Source organism: Psammomys obesus, unplaced genomic scaffold (assembly GCF_907164565.1).
Source record: "Psammomys obesus unplaced genomic scaffold, mPsaObe1.curated_primary_1811, whole genome shotgun sequence".
Lineage (NCBI taxonomy): Eukaryota > Metazoa > Chordata > Mammalia > Rodentia > Muridae > Psammomys > Psammomys obesus.
The window spans coordinates 4,817,946-4,831,695 of NW_026596046.1; the positions used below are offsets into that span (position 1 = coordinate 4,817,946).

Genomic DNA, 13,750 nt, shown 5'->3' on the forward strand with positions numbered 1-13,750 from the left:
TCTGGCTGTCCTGGACCTTGCTATGTAGACCAGGCTGGCCTTGAACTCATAGAGATCCTCTTGCCTCTGCCTCCTGAGTACCCAGACTAAAGGCATGCACCACCATGCCTGCCTTGGCTCTTGCCTTTCTGATGATACTCTGGAAAGTCCTACTGGACCACAAGCAGATTCCCTGAATAGAACATAGCCCCACTACCTGCAAGGGCATCTGGGAGATGGCAGGCCAGCACAATAAGCTATGGATCCCAAGGGGCTTCGGCTACTACCACTAACACCCACCTGTTTCTACTTCCTTGGCCTGTTCTTTACTCAGCAGGCAATGTTTTTGTTTCACACTCCCAGCGCCAGCACTGGACACCTGCAATTGTGTGCCAGGCCTGTGGGGTGGGAACAGGCTGGGCACCCCCTTCTTCATGGTGCCCTAGCCACCCCACTGCCTGCTCCTTCATGAGGCCTTTGCGCATGTCAGCTCTCCCGCATGGGGCCCCAAGATGTCACTTTTATGCCCTTTCTCAGGCAGCCTCTGAGCCTTCCCCAGCCCTTGCCATTAGCTGCTGGTTTCTTGAATTTTCCTCTCCGGCTCTATTTTGTGTGTCTGCTGTCACCTCTGCCCTCTGGAGTGGGGCCTCAGCAGCAGGGCGTCTTTGTCTGGGTGACTGCCATTGTGCCCTGGTGACATTGACTTATGCTTAGCAAGAGTTCAAGAATCATGGCTGGCCTTTTAGTCCTTGTAACTCTAGGGTGACAAAAGCCTTCTTATCACATCGAGGGACTGTTTCTTTTTGTCACTGGCCTGTGCATGCCATTTATCTGCTTTCCAGTTGCATTTTCTCTTATGGACAAAGATGAATTTCGCATACAAGATAAGTGGATTGCTCTTCTTTCATTTGTGTTATAAATACATTTTTTAAAATTACATTCGTTAATTTAGTGTGTGTGTCTGTGTGTGTGTCTAAAACTTGCTGGAATTGGGTCTCTCTTTTCACCATGTGGGTTCTGGGGATTGAACTCAGATCTTCAGTCTTGATGGCAAGCTCCTTTGCCTGATAAACCATCTCATCAGCTCTGTGGATGGTTTCCCCCTCTATCCAGTTGTTGTTTACCTTTGTGGTACACTTTCCTTTGAGGTTTTCTTTTGTTTTGTTTGGGGGGGGGTGTATTTGGGACAGGGCTTCTCTGTGTAGCCATGGCTATACTGGAACTCACTCTGACTGCAAACTCAGACATCTTCCTGCCTCTGCCTCCTGAGTGCTGGGATTGAAGTTGTGTGCCCCACTTTCCTTTAGGTTTCTAATTCTTCCATAGTCAAGTTCATTAACCATCTCCTTCCATGATCCTAGTAATTATGTAAAAATTCTCCTCCCCTGACTATGAGGCTCAGATTAGGGCTCTGGCTGTGGACAGGAGAGGGTGAGGTATTAAAGGTGGGCTGAGCCTGAAAGGTAGGGGAGGCTGGCCATCAGCTCAGCAGTCAGACAAGTGACATGGGGCAGGCACAGGACAGACAGGGCCCCGTTTGTGTTTGGAAATCTAAGCAGGAGCCAGCAGCTATGGGACAAAGCTGTGGGAGAAGGAAGGCCGGTGACCTCCAAGGCTCACCTTAGGGATCAGAGTGGGAATGGTGTTCAGCAGGCGCAGAGCTCAAGGTCTCGTCCTCAAAGATCCAGAGCCTGTCTCACAAAAGAAAGCGAGGAACTAGCTTTCCTTAGGGCTGGGCCTAACAGAGAAGCAACTGCCCATGGAAATGGCTGCAGGACAGCTAGAAGTACCCATCAGTGGGCCAAGAGGGGTGGCCCGGGTCTAGTGCAGTAAGAGGACCCGGGGAGGCCAGAGCCTGTGTCACACTCAAGAGACAGAGCCATGGTTTCATTCTCTGTCTGTTTATTTTCAGATAACAGGAGTCCCATCAGCTTGTGCTCCCCAGAAAATCCCAAGTTTGGTTTTTATAATTTAATTCTAGAAAAGGTTCAATAACAGGAGCCAAGTACAACCTCACATTCAAATTGGAGTTCCAGGTTAAGCAGCCTTCAAGGGTAATACTTGGCAGTGATGCGCGCGTGTGTGTGTGTGTGTGTGTGTGTGTGTGTGTGTGTGTGCGCACACACACACACGTGTGCACAGAATTTATAAAACATTCCCTGTTGTACCCCATACACCCTGTTAACAATTTCACTTTTCATCATCTGCTGTCCATGTGGGCAGTAAATGTTTGGCAAATACATAATTCAGTATAAGTCCCATACGATGGCGTTTCACAACCAGGCCTAACCGCTGAGATATTACTTAATTTGTTAAAGTGATAAACAAGATTATGATGTGCAAACAAACAGGGCTTGTGCTCCAGCTGCGTCCAAGTTTATTTTACCAAGCTATAAACACAGGCCCTTTCTCCAGGCCCGCTGATTGGGTTTCTCTTTCCTTTTGTCGGGGGACAAGAATGTAAAGGGGGAGTGGGAGCCCTCGCACTGGGCTTTCCGGCTGTGACTCTTGAAGGAACCTATTCATCCCCACTATTGGGCAGTGTTGCCTGCCAAGGGTCCTTCTGGGGTTTCCCATGCAGAGCCCTTGCCAAGCAGGAGATTCGATCTCGGCTTGACCAAGCTGGGCCCCACGCTCCGGGGATTCAGAGTTTTGTGAAACAGGCTGAGAGCCTGGGGTCTTTGGGGGAGGAGGGCTAGAGGTCACAGCCCTCCCCCCACCTTACCCTGAACTGCTCCTCAACCAAGAGCCTCTAGTGTAATTCCATCTGAGGCCTGGTGATAAAAATGGAGGGCCTGGAATGGGGTCACTCTCCCCAGCTCCTGGAAGCCCATGCAAGAGGTGACAGGAGGCCTCTCCCAACTGGGCCCTGTGGCTTCCCTTGGGCTGGTAGCTCAACCCATAGAACCTGAGAACTCCCAAACTACCAGTATCTGCTAGCTTCTCAGCCCTTCTTAGCACAGGGTTGGCAAAGAACCCGTTTGTCTTCTGTGCCCTTGGAGGGCTGCAGCCGAGGGGTCAGGCAGCAGCTTGGACCTGCTGGCTCCACGCTGAGGCCCTTCCACAGGCATTACCTTCTCTTGCGCGTACAAGCCTCCAGCCGGCCCAGCTCTTCATAGGACTGGTAGAAGATGTCAAACTCCCTGGCGCCCCAGCCCCTCCAGACAGCCAGGCACCACTCCGTGTTTTCATTTGCAAAGCCGCACACTACCGTGTCCTTCGCTACCACTGCTGCATCCATCAGGGTCCTGCAGAGAGATGGGGTCTGAGAACACCCGCGGGAGTCTTCACTAGGTCAGGGCAGGGCCTCCCTCTCTGGGTATATCCTTCAAGGGGGTGGAGTTACTAAGAGGGTGTCATAAACAGCTCAGCCTGGCTCTTGAAGGTACTTGAAGATCCCATTTCTCCCTAGTGGTCTGGCCTACGGGATGGGGCCTTATAACGTACCACAAAAGGCCAAGGCTATCACTTCACATTCATAAGCCCTGGCTGTAGAATAACGCTCTGGAAGGCCACTGACTGACACAAGCACGGCAGGCGTCATCCGTGCCTCTCTCTGGAATTCTGGGGTCTAGAATAAACTACCAACCGAATATTACTCTTCAAGGATAACCCACGAAGGTCAGAGAGATAGTGAAGGGGCTTACCTCCCTATGAGGCAAGTTGGATGACCTGATTTCAATCCCTGGAGCCCACGTGGAAGCAGGAGGGAATGAATCCCCACAAAGCTGTCCCTTGACTTCCACGTGCACACTGTGACATGCGCCCATACCCAAGGTAAAGCAAACAAGGTTCGACCAAGCGGTGTCCTTGTTTCAGGGTCCTCCTCATCCGTCCTGCCGCACTCTTAGGAAATTCAGAGGCATCCCTTAGACAGGAAGCCTACTGCCCCAAAGCCACCACTGTTTACATTGTTTTGAGGTTATGAACTGTTTTTGCATGGTCTGTGAGTGCACGACATGTTTCTGCTCAGGCCACAGCGAATGGCTCCCTGCAGCCTCCCTCCCTGGTGGTGTCTCTGTGGGGCTGGCGGCCCATCTCTGGATCTAGCTGCTCCTCCTTCTCTGATGCCCACACACTGAGCCCCACTAAATACTGGGACTCTCTTTCACCAGGGTATCAAGAGCCTCTGATCCTTCCATGCTCTATCAGCTGGCCAACTCGAGTCTTTCTCCTTCTAGCAAATGTGTCTGACACTTGATAAAACCTATCTCTGGGGGGGGGGGGATAAATAGAAAAGTATACCAGGTACACTCAGAGTAGGCATGCTGAGGTCAACTGAACTGGGTTCTGAAGACCCGCTTGTTTCCAGAAGCCCAGCTTGGAAGCAGGGAACTACGTGGGCACAATGCTTCCTTTAACCGGGTCAGCCAGGGTTCAGGAGCGAAGCCTGATCTTGTTCCCAGAAGCGTTTACAGAGAAGATCCACTGCCCCAGGACTCACGGAGAGAGCTCGGGGCTGGCAGGAAAGGGCTGCCTGTCGCTGACTGTCCTGCTTTGTGCAGAATGGGATGATGTGACAATATTCAAGATGAATAAAAACCTCTGCCTGTGGACGGGTGATGGCTCAGGCTACTGGCAGGTCTAATATGACATGAAATAGTCCATACACGTTTGACTTCAGGGCTTCTCATGGGGAGCTTCAGGGTGCGGGGTGAGGGGATAAACAGTGCCAGGAACTCTGGCTTACTGCCAGGTTCCCGTCTCCCTGGCCTTGGAGACTGTACCCTGAACTGGCATCCAACCAAGATGTCCTCACAGCGGGGACTGGCATGTCTCCTAGAGGTACTCACTACAGATTAGCATAGAGTCACACCCTCAGGCTAAGGGAGGGCAGTAGCTGACTGAGACCCTGTCATCCAGTCCTATCTGGTGCTTCATGGGCCGGGATGCCTACTGACAAGGCTCTCCTGTTCGGCAGGAAGGACAGTGAACCATTTGGAGGGACCCTCATTTCAATTACAGCTAAATCTGGCCCCGAGACACACCTTTGGCAGCATGCTTGATCCACACCCCAGAAATAGATATCCCTGGCCAGTGTCTGCTGCTCTAGCCAGCTGAGCCCCAGGGGCTGCCTGGAGGACCCCACCTTGCTTCGGTTTTGACTTACAGCCACACTGGTGGATCCAAGTGCTTATTTGGGAGACCACAGAGGCGGCAGGGCTGATGCTGTCTAGTGGACACGTTAGTGAGCCCTGAGGTTCCCCTCGCCCAGGCCCCACAGAATGGTTCTCACAGTCTTACCCGTGCGGGGTGAGCTCTCGGGCTTTTAAAACAGCGATGACTTTGCCCCGCTGGGCACCTGAATCCTTCTCCAGGCCAATGACGATGATATCTCCGCCATGCCTAAGGAACCAAAATCAAGAAGAGAAAGAGTCAGCTCAGGAAGCTATACTCTAGTGGGTATAGGACCAGTGCTCTGGTAAGTACGTGGCCTGAGGTCTTTGTGAAGGGAGTGATGGCGGCAGCGCAATGTGATGCAAAAAAAAAAAAAGCATCTTCCATATATAAAGAATCTAAGCGTGGCTCTTGTTTTGTGGCACCTTGAGTTTTCTGGTGGACAGAGGAGCTCCTGTGTGGACATTCTTAGATTCTCTGGAAAGCCTTCTTGGGAGAACTGCCTGGATGGATCTGGGACTCATTAAAGAAGCCATAGGTTCCACTCACCCCAACCCAAAGCAAGGGCATCGGGCAGCTCAGAAATGGTTCTCCCAACAACACAAAACTTACCTAGGGACCCAAACGAGGTCTTTGACAGCAAGAACCTTTACAGCCTGCAGGTGTTGGTTAAATGTCTCCCCATCCATGGGGCTCAGGTCATGTTCAGTCCTGTCAGAGGTGACACTGGGCTCCTGCAGCCTGTCTGGATCTTCATAATCGGCAGAGAAAGGCACGCTGGAATAGCTGGTCAGGGAGCTGGGTAGACTGGAAGGGGACCTGGGATCACGGTAGGGCGGGGACGAAGAGTAGGAGGACATGGAACAGTAGTCGGTGAGAGAGTCCTGGTGCGTCAGGATCTGCATGCCCAGCTCCTCGCTGTACATGATGCTCACGTCCGCTATGCATTCTTCCTCAGGCTCCTTGGAGGTGGTTATCTGACCGCCTGGGGCTTCTGGAACTGAGGGCTGCACCGGAAACATGTCCCTGAGAGGACTGGGGTCTCCACAAAAGTACCGGGCACAGAGCTGGTAGGTGGCTGAACGATACATCACTAAGGAATTGGCCTTGTCGTCCAGGCACCAGACCACCTCTTCCCCACTGCAGTCTGAGCTGCACACAAGTGACGTCACCACGGACGGGGCTGCGTAGGGCTCCAGCCGCCGGCTGATATCCAGTACTGTGCAGTCAATGATGAGGAGGCCGGGCCCATTGCTGTACCAGACTTCCGAGCCACTGTTGACCACCTCCATTGCCTTCACGGGGTAGGGGTTCTGCCGTGAGTCTTCATCTGGGATACAGAACTTGGACCTATTGGCTGTGTGTGAGCACAAGTAGGAACAGCTTTCCCTGGGGGTGCGCTGTCCCACAGGAAACACAGCCACGAGTCCATCAGCCAGGCCGGCCAGTACCATAAAGGAGTTCTGTGGGGAAGGGACAGAGACATAGGATGATGATGTGTGCCACACATTCTAGGAGAGAAACCCCAGGCAGCAGACCCATTTCCATATGGTCTTCATGCGGTCACATGATTTCCCTGTATGCCTCAGAGAGGCAAAGCCTTTGAACTCTCGGGCTGCCCAGGGGGTCTCAGATCTATATCCAGAGAAGATGCAGCCCTGTCCCAGCAGATCCAGGCACATGCTTGGTGCTGCAAGGCAAGGGGTGATCCAGAGAGAACTGTACCCATAGGACCGAGGGCATCAAGCAAGATGTCATGAAGGCCGGCATCACTGAAAGGCAGGGCAGGATGCCCTCCCAACTGTAAACACCTCACCGATGCCTTACCACGACAGCTCTTGTAGGCACGAACAACTGTGTTCATTGCCCACACTAGGTAGAGTGCTGCAGAAAAGCAGAGGCCAGATCTCCATGCTCACCACTGTCATCTTGGCACTGGGCTGGCGTAGGAAAGGGTTGAGTCTCATTCATCTCTGTGGCCCTGGACTCTATTGTTCCCATCCAGTGAGAATGTACTTTTCTGGAAGAAACAGCTTCTAACTTAACCCTCCTGCAGGCATGTCATGGCCCCCTGGGTGCATGTACGTATTAATGAGGACTCCGAGGACTCCGAGTTCCACAAAGCCTCGTTTCCTCTTTAGTTACCCACCGGAGGTCACTAGGCAGAGGCCAAAGCTACAGGTACAAAGCCAAGCTCAGGCTTCCCAGGACATCTCCCAGAACAGACAGAGAGTGTAGTGGGCCAGGGAAAGCACCACAGAACAAAGTCAGAGCTCAGGACAGAACAGGATCCCAGCCTTCTTCTAGCCAGGAGGCATGGCAGAAAGCCACTTTGTTAGGAGTCAGGGTGTGTGTATGCATGCCGTGTGTGTATATGTGTGTGTGTGTGCAAGCTGTTCAGGGTGGAGGAGTGAGCGGCCTCTCACTCATCATCCACAGTAAGGAGCCCTAGGAAAGTTTCTCAAAATCCGTCTTCAGAGTTTAGGCCAATAAAGCAGCCAGAGCAAACAGGCCATAGGTCTTTTTGGATCCTGGCTCTGCTGGCCAGCGTGGGGCACATCACGTCCACCCCTCGGGATCTGCCCTGTGTGGCCTCCATAGGACAGCCTCCATGGGGGCAGGCACCCTGCACAGGAGGCTCATACAGAACCTGCTTTATTTTCCCTGCTTAGGCAGGGGTGTGCCCTGGCTGGGGCTCTGGCTGTCGGGGTCCTTCAATAATGCTTTGTGTCCAGTTCTCTCGGGGCCCGTGCGGGGAAGATCCCAGTTGCCTAGGCCTGCCCCTGGGACAACAGCCATAAATGACTCTAAGGTTCATTTCATACTTATTTTGTGTCTCTTCTTTTTTCTTTTACAAAAAAAGAAACCAGAACAGTGTGGAGAGAAATGCTCAAGGGTTTGGTGACTACCAGGAAGTCACAGTAACTCTGGGCACCATAGGTTCAGAGACCTATCTCATTAGTGTTATCAGCCTCTGCAGATGGACAAATGGGCATCACATAAGGTCAGTCAGCACGTTTAAGAGAGATATGCCAGAGAGTGCTATCTGTGCCCTGCCGGAAAGCACCCGCTACATCCACAGGCTCCTGCTGGTCCATCTGGATCTGGGGAGAGCAGGCACTGCCACCCAACCTTGTAAAAGCATCTGTCATCTCTGAGGCTTACTGCCTCCATCTGCTAACCTAGGCCTAGTCCTGAAAGCTTCTAGCCACCATCTAGGCCTAAGACTTACTACTGAATAAGCTTACCCTTTCTAGCTTTTTTTTAAAACTCTGGTTGGCTAGTTCAACCCAGCTGTTCTAGCTCAAAACTCCTCTGCAAGCTGACTGATTCAATCTGGCTTCTCTCACTTTCTCACCGAATAGCTCTGCTTGGCCTCAGACTAACTCTAGCAATCTGTTCTAACCTTCTGGCTCCTTCTTATTCTCTCATTCTGTATTCATCTGTATCTAGCTTGCTCTCTCTCCAACCAACTCCCAGTAAAAACTACCTCTGAATTCCAGGAACTGAACTGCCACCAAGGAAGCTCACTCACAGTCTCTCAACTCACTGACTCAACCGAACTGATTAAAACTCAGAGGTCTGCATGCCTCTCTCTCCTGGCTGCTGGGATTAAAGGTGTATACCACCACAAGCTGGACCTAAACTTATCTTTACTTGAAACTTGCTCTATACCAGGCTTGCCTCTCTCTCCTGGGATTAAAGGTGTGTCTGTATTCCAGCCAGAGTAGCCACATTGCTGAATTAAAATTCCTCTCTACAACTTCTCAGAGACTAGTCATGGTTCTAGATCCTGAAAGTTCACCAGAAGGGAAGGTGAAGCCCCTGCATCTACTGTTTGGAGGAGAAGGCCCAGGGCAAATAAAGGGATAGCCTTGCCAGCCCCAGTGAGGCTGGATTCAATGGCAAGACGTGGGTCTGCTGGGCAATGCTGGGCAATGCTGGGCTGAGATCTGGGAAGGAAAGCGAGTCATTGAGCGGAGGCAGAAAACAGACAGAAGGGAATCAGTTGTCCTCACTAATCAGGAAAGACAGTGGCCAGGGCAGGCCGGGGAGCAGCTCCTGACACCTCTGTCAGGAGAAGGCCTAGGTGCAATGGCTTACTTCATCATTCGCACCAATACGCACCTCATCTGATCCAGGGGCTCTGGCATTGGCTCACGGACAGTAGGCGCTCCATGTTAATTATGGTCACCTGTGTCTCTAAAGCTGCCTGTGACCTGGGCAAGGTGGCCCAGAAAGGTGTGACTCCCCCACCCCCAGCTCAATCCACTGTCCCCAGCAAGGAGATTCTCCCACACCGGAATGACAGACCTGAGTATGCCTCTCTCCCCACCTTACCTTTTTAATAACAGGCACTGCCAAGAAGCAGGTGACGACAGCCGGGGTGTCCAGGGCCTGCTGGGGCATGCTTAATGGGCACATGCCCTTCAGGCTGTAGATATAGATTTTCTGGTCCTGCAAGAGCAGAGGAGCTCACTGTAAGAGCCAGATAAGGAAGCGACTGACATGCCCTATTAGAATGCTTTCAGCCTGGGAACCTCCTTTCAAAAAGCAGCATTTTGCTTGCTTACTCATTTCTGGTTTTTTTGTAGGAACTTTGAAAAAAACAGAATAGTCTGGAAGAAAGTTATTTCCCAGAGTCCTTAGGAACGGGGAACAGAACATCCCAGAAGCTTGCCGTGGGTGTGCATGAGCAGGGCACCAGCAAAGTCAGGTCGCAACACAGTGATCCGTCACAACACCTTCATGCTCTCTAGGGCGGATATAGGCTCACCTCCTCTGCCCATCACCTTTCCACACATTTCGTGAATTTGTTGTCTTTGTAAAGAATTACATCTGGATGGGCATTCTTAAAGATCTGTCTTTGTATATTAGAACAAATTCTTAATTCTTGAGGCCTCAGCCTCATATGATTTTTTTTTGGGGGGGGATCTCTTACATATTTAGCTACGTTTCTAAACAGTCATGTAGAAGGACCATGATGATCCTTTCCTTACTCATAGCCCCAGAGCGCTTGATTTGGAGCAGTGCTTGGATTTCTCACAAGACAGCTACTTGAGTCTTCCAATAACTTTTGCATGTGGAATCAGAAGGTCTTTGGGGATGAGCTGTGTTTTCTGGCTCTCACAGTGTTATGAGGAAACACAGTGTGTCACCGACACACCCAGTTTGTCCTGCTGAGGGTCTCTATCCTCACCACCTTGAACACGAGTTGCCAGCTGGTGACAGTGAGCAGGAGCCAGCAGCAAGTCCCCTGCTGACATTGTTCTAGGGATTGCTCAGGAACAGCTGGGGTTACCTGATAGTCAAGTGGATCTGGACACCTAGTATCTTTCCAAATCTGCATCCGCTCCCTGGGAACTGCATCCCTCTAGAGCTCACCCCCTGACACGGGCCCTGCAGGCTGGCAGTTACCTCGGTGGCTATCCACACTGAGCTCTGGACCTTGAGCTGACAGCTCAGCTTCATCCCAGGGCAAGTCATCCTCTGCACTTCCAGAAGGCCCTTCTCTGTGTTGACCACTGTGTAGTTCCTGCGGTTGGCAACAACGTGTGGTCAGTTCCAGATAGCCAGGGGTCACCACCCCCTTCCCCAGGCCGATGCAATGGCCTTGGAAGAGGTGTAATCATTTAAAAGTGTGAAGGGTCTGTCGTGGGTTCATGTTTTAAAGATTTGGTTCCCAGATGTACGCACTACTTCGGGAGGCTGCGGAAACGTTGGGAAGTGGGGCCTGGCTGGAGGGGGTTATCACACTGGTAGCACGGCAGAAGTCAAGGAAAGCCTCTGCCGCCATGACGTTCTTCCCAACAGCAAGAGACCCGGACAGCAGGGACCGGACACAGTGAGTCGGGGTCAGTCATGCACCCTTGAGTTGTTTCTGTCCAGTATTCTGTTCACAGAAACACAAAGACAACTGCGCATAGAGGACACTGACTTCTACTCTGTTCACCACTAGAAATCAGAGCACACCTTGCCACATTCTGAGAGAATCAAGGACCAGCCTTCATGACACTGGGTACAGCTGGCTTTGCTTGCTGTGCAAGGCTTGAACACGGAAGAGAAAAGACATTCTAGCGGGAGGCTGGCCTCCTTTCCTTGTGTGACCCTGTGGGTTGAGACAGCCGCCCCAACATGGTGACACAGGAAACCTCCACCAGACTGCTGACCGCCCTCCCATCGACCAGAGCCTGCCCATCACAGAAACACGGGCAGCCTCTTAGGCCAAGTGGATAGCCCCAGGCTAAAGATAAGATGTGTAAACCCTACACTTGACTGGGTGAGGCTCAAGACGTGTCCCCAACCTGGATGCTCTGAGAACCAGCCCATAGTTAGTAAGGAGAGCATGTTCTTGGCTCACAGGCACAGATGTGTCCAGCGCTACTACCTCTCCATGCAACCCCAGTGTCCTTTGCATGGATGAGGGAATGGAACCAGAGAACAGAAGTGGTTAGTTGGTTAACTGCACTCTCCAGGACACAGGGCTCTTTCCCCTAGCCAGAGAGAGAGAGAGAGAGAAACAGCAGACAGAACCCATGCTGTACTATATGGTCTTTCCTGCAGTCATATGTTAGAAGACCTTCACCGTCCCTGACTGACACCAAGTAGCTACAAATGATAAAAGTGGGTGCAAAACCTGCAAACAAAACTTTTGTCAAAGTTCTGTCTCCTCGTTTTAGTCTTTTTTTTCCTATGTGTTAAAAAAAAAAAAACCTTAATAATACTCTAAATACGTTTGCATAAGAACAATAAAAATACAGGGAAATGACCAGAGTCTAGCCACAGTGCTGTGACATTGTTCTGGGGTCCCTGCCTCTTTTCCTTTCATCTTTCATGGGTAAACCTCAGGTTCTTCTCTATATCACCCTCTAGGTTCCCTGCTCTGTGTGCCCAAGTAGAAGCCCTCTCACGACCCACTTCTTCAGGCTGGTGGAAATTCTTAAGGACCTTCTCTTCCTACTGAGAATGCTCATTTTGTTCCCAGGCCCAACTCTCTGCAGCATCCTGCTTCTATCTGAAATGAAGGGCAAAGCAAACATCCTCAGGTGGGTGATAGAGGGCCCCAGCATACACTCTAGGCTGGCTCTGGGGTTCCAATAATACACTCCCTGAAGCCTTGCTTCCTTGCTTCTCCTTTGTTAAATGTTCCAGGCCCGGCCCTGGAATCAGCCTGATGAACCTGATGAACCTCACTTCCTCCTGGTACTTAGAGACCATGTCTAGATCCTGGGGGTACCAATGACATTTCTTTGGCTTTTCTTTTTAGTACTCTCCAATGGAAAGAACTAGAAATGTAAGTTTATTTCCCCGCTCTGTCCAGGCCTGCCCATTGCCAGCCTAAGAGTGTAAGATCCATGCAGACTTCAAGCAGACTGACCTCAGAGAAACTCAGTGCATTGCACTGATCCTGCCTTCTTAAGCCTCACGCTGTCAGTCTCCCCAGACCGAAGCACCTTTAAGTGCTCTCCACCAGGACCCCCTGAGGACTACTTTAGCCTGGGAAAGTCTCACATCCAGAGTGGGAGGGGGTCACATGCCCTGGACAACCCTACAGGCCATCACACAAGACCTCCATTCTATGCAGATTCAGCCATTGTCACTCTCCTTCCCATGCTCTTGCCTCTGGGTCTCAGGAATTCTTTCCCCCGGGGGGCATTTCTCCCACTTTCCCCCAGACCCCTGGCCATCTGCCACCAACTGTTCTCTGGGTCACATCACTCTGACCACCAAATGCCTCCCCACCCTTTCCCAGCTCTTCAGCTCACTCTGCCTTGGGTCCTATCTAGCTGGGGAACTTCTTGCTTTCAGGGACCCCATTTTATGGTCTCAGGTCCCATGGGCCTTCTCTCTAAATGCTCCCTTGAAAAACCCCCCAGTCCTGTTCCCTCACTCCTTCCTTCCTGATAAAACAGGCTTTTAGCCACCCCTGGCAGCCTAGGAGTTGGGGTGAGCCGAACCTGGGAGCAGAAGTCATGTAGCCAGGCTGGTAGGTTTCTTTGCAGCCTGCAGGGGGACTCAGTACTTCCCTGAAGGCATCCTAGCTCTCTAGATCATGGTGGTCATTTTGAATCTTCTCTTTTCTTCTGGGATATCTTATGTCCCCATCCTTACTTCCATTCTGCCACTTCACCATGAAAAAGAGCTGAAACCATAAGGGACTGCCAGTGTCCAATTATTACAGGGTAACCCTTCAGCTCTGGTCCCCTGCCTCTGTTTGGCTCTGGTCCTTTGGCTTTCTTACTACACGCCATTGGTTGCTCACTTGTCCACCTTCAGTATCCTCTGATGTCCGTGCTCAGAGTCGGAATAGCTTTATCTAATAGCTTTATCTTGAAGCAACACTCCCTGGAACGGGTTTCCAATACACCCAACCCTTTCTCTGCTTCCCTTAGCTTCAAAGCTCTCTCTTCTCTCTCCCCATTCTCTCCAGGGTTTCTTTGTGTAGCCCTGGCTGTCCTAGAACTCACTCTATTGACCAGGCTGACTTTGAACTCATAGATGCACCTGACTCTGCCTCCCAAGTGGTGAGATTAAAGGCATGTGCCACCAGTTCCCAGCCCTTCTTTCTTGAATGGACTCCAACCACTCCAATGAACTCTGTTATCTGCTAAATTGGCATCATTGCTTTTCTGTTCCCAGTGCCACCCAAGAC

At 51.4% G+C, this 13,750-nt stretch overlaps 1 protein-coding gene across 1 annotated transcript in view; it reads right to left on the bottom strand.

Annotated features, from left to right (window-relative positions):
* Positions 1-1,864: 1,864 nt before the first annotated feature.
* Lrrk1 (leucine rich repeat kinase 1) overlaps positions 1,865-13,750 on the bottom strand; it is a 132,162-nt gene continuing 120,276 nt past the window's right edge. Inside the window, exons 30-34 of the mRNA XM_055623528.1 lie at positions 10,516-10,633; positions 9,439-9,555; positions 5,710-6,560; positions 5,224-5,325; positions 1,865-3,227 (exon numbers count right to left, since the gene is read on the bottom strand). Of these exons, the coding sequence (XP_055479503.1) occupies positions 3,050-3,227; positions 5,224-5,325; positions 5,710-6,560; positions 9,439-9,555; positions 10,516-10,633 (1,366 nt within the window). The 3' untranslated portion in view covers positions 1,865-3,049. The remainder of the gene's footprint in view (positions 3,228-5,223; positions 5,326-5,709; positions 6,561-9,438; positions 9,556-10,515; positions 10,634-13,750) is intronic.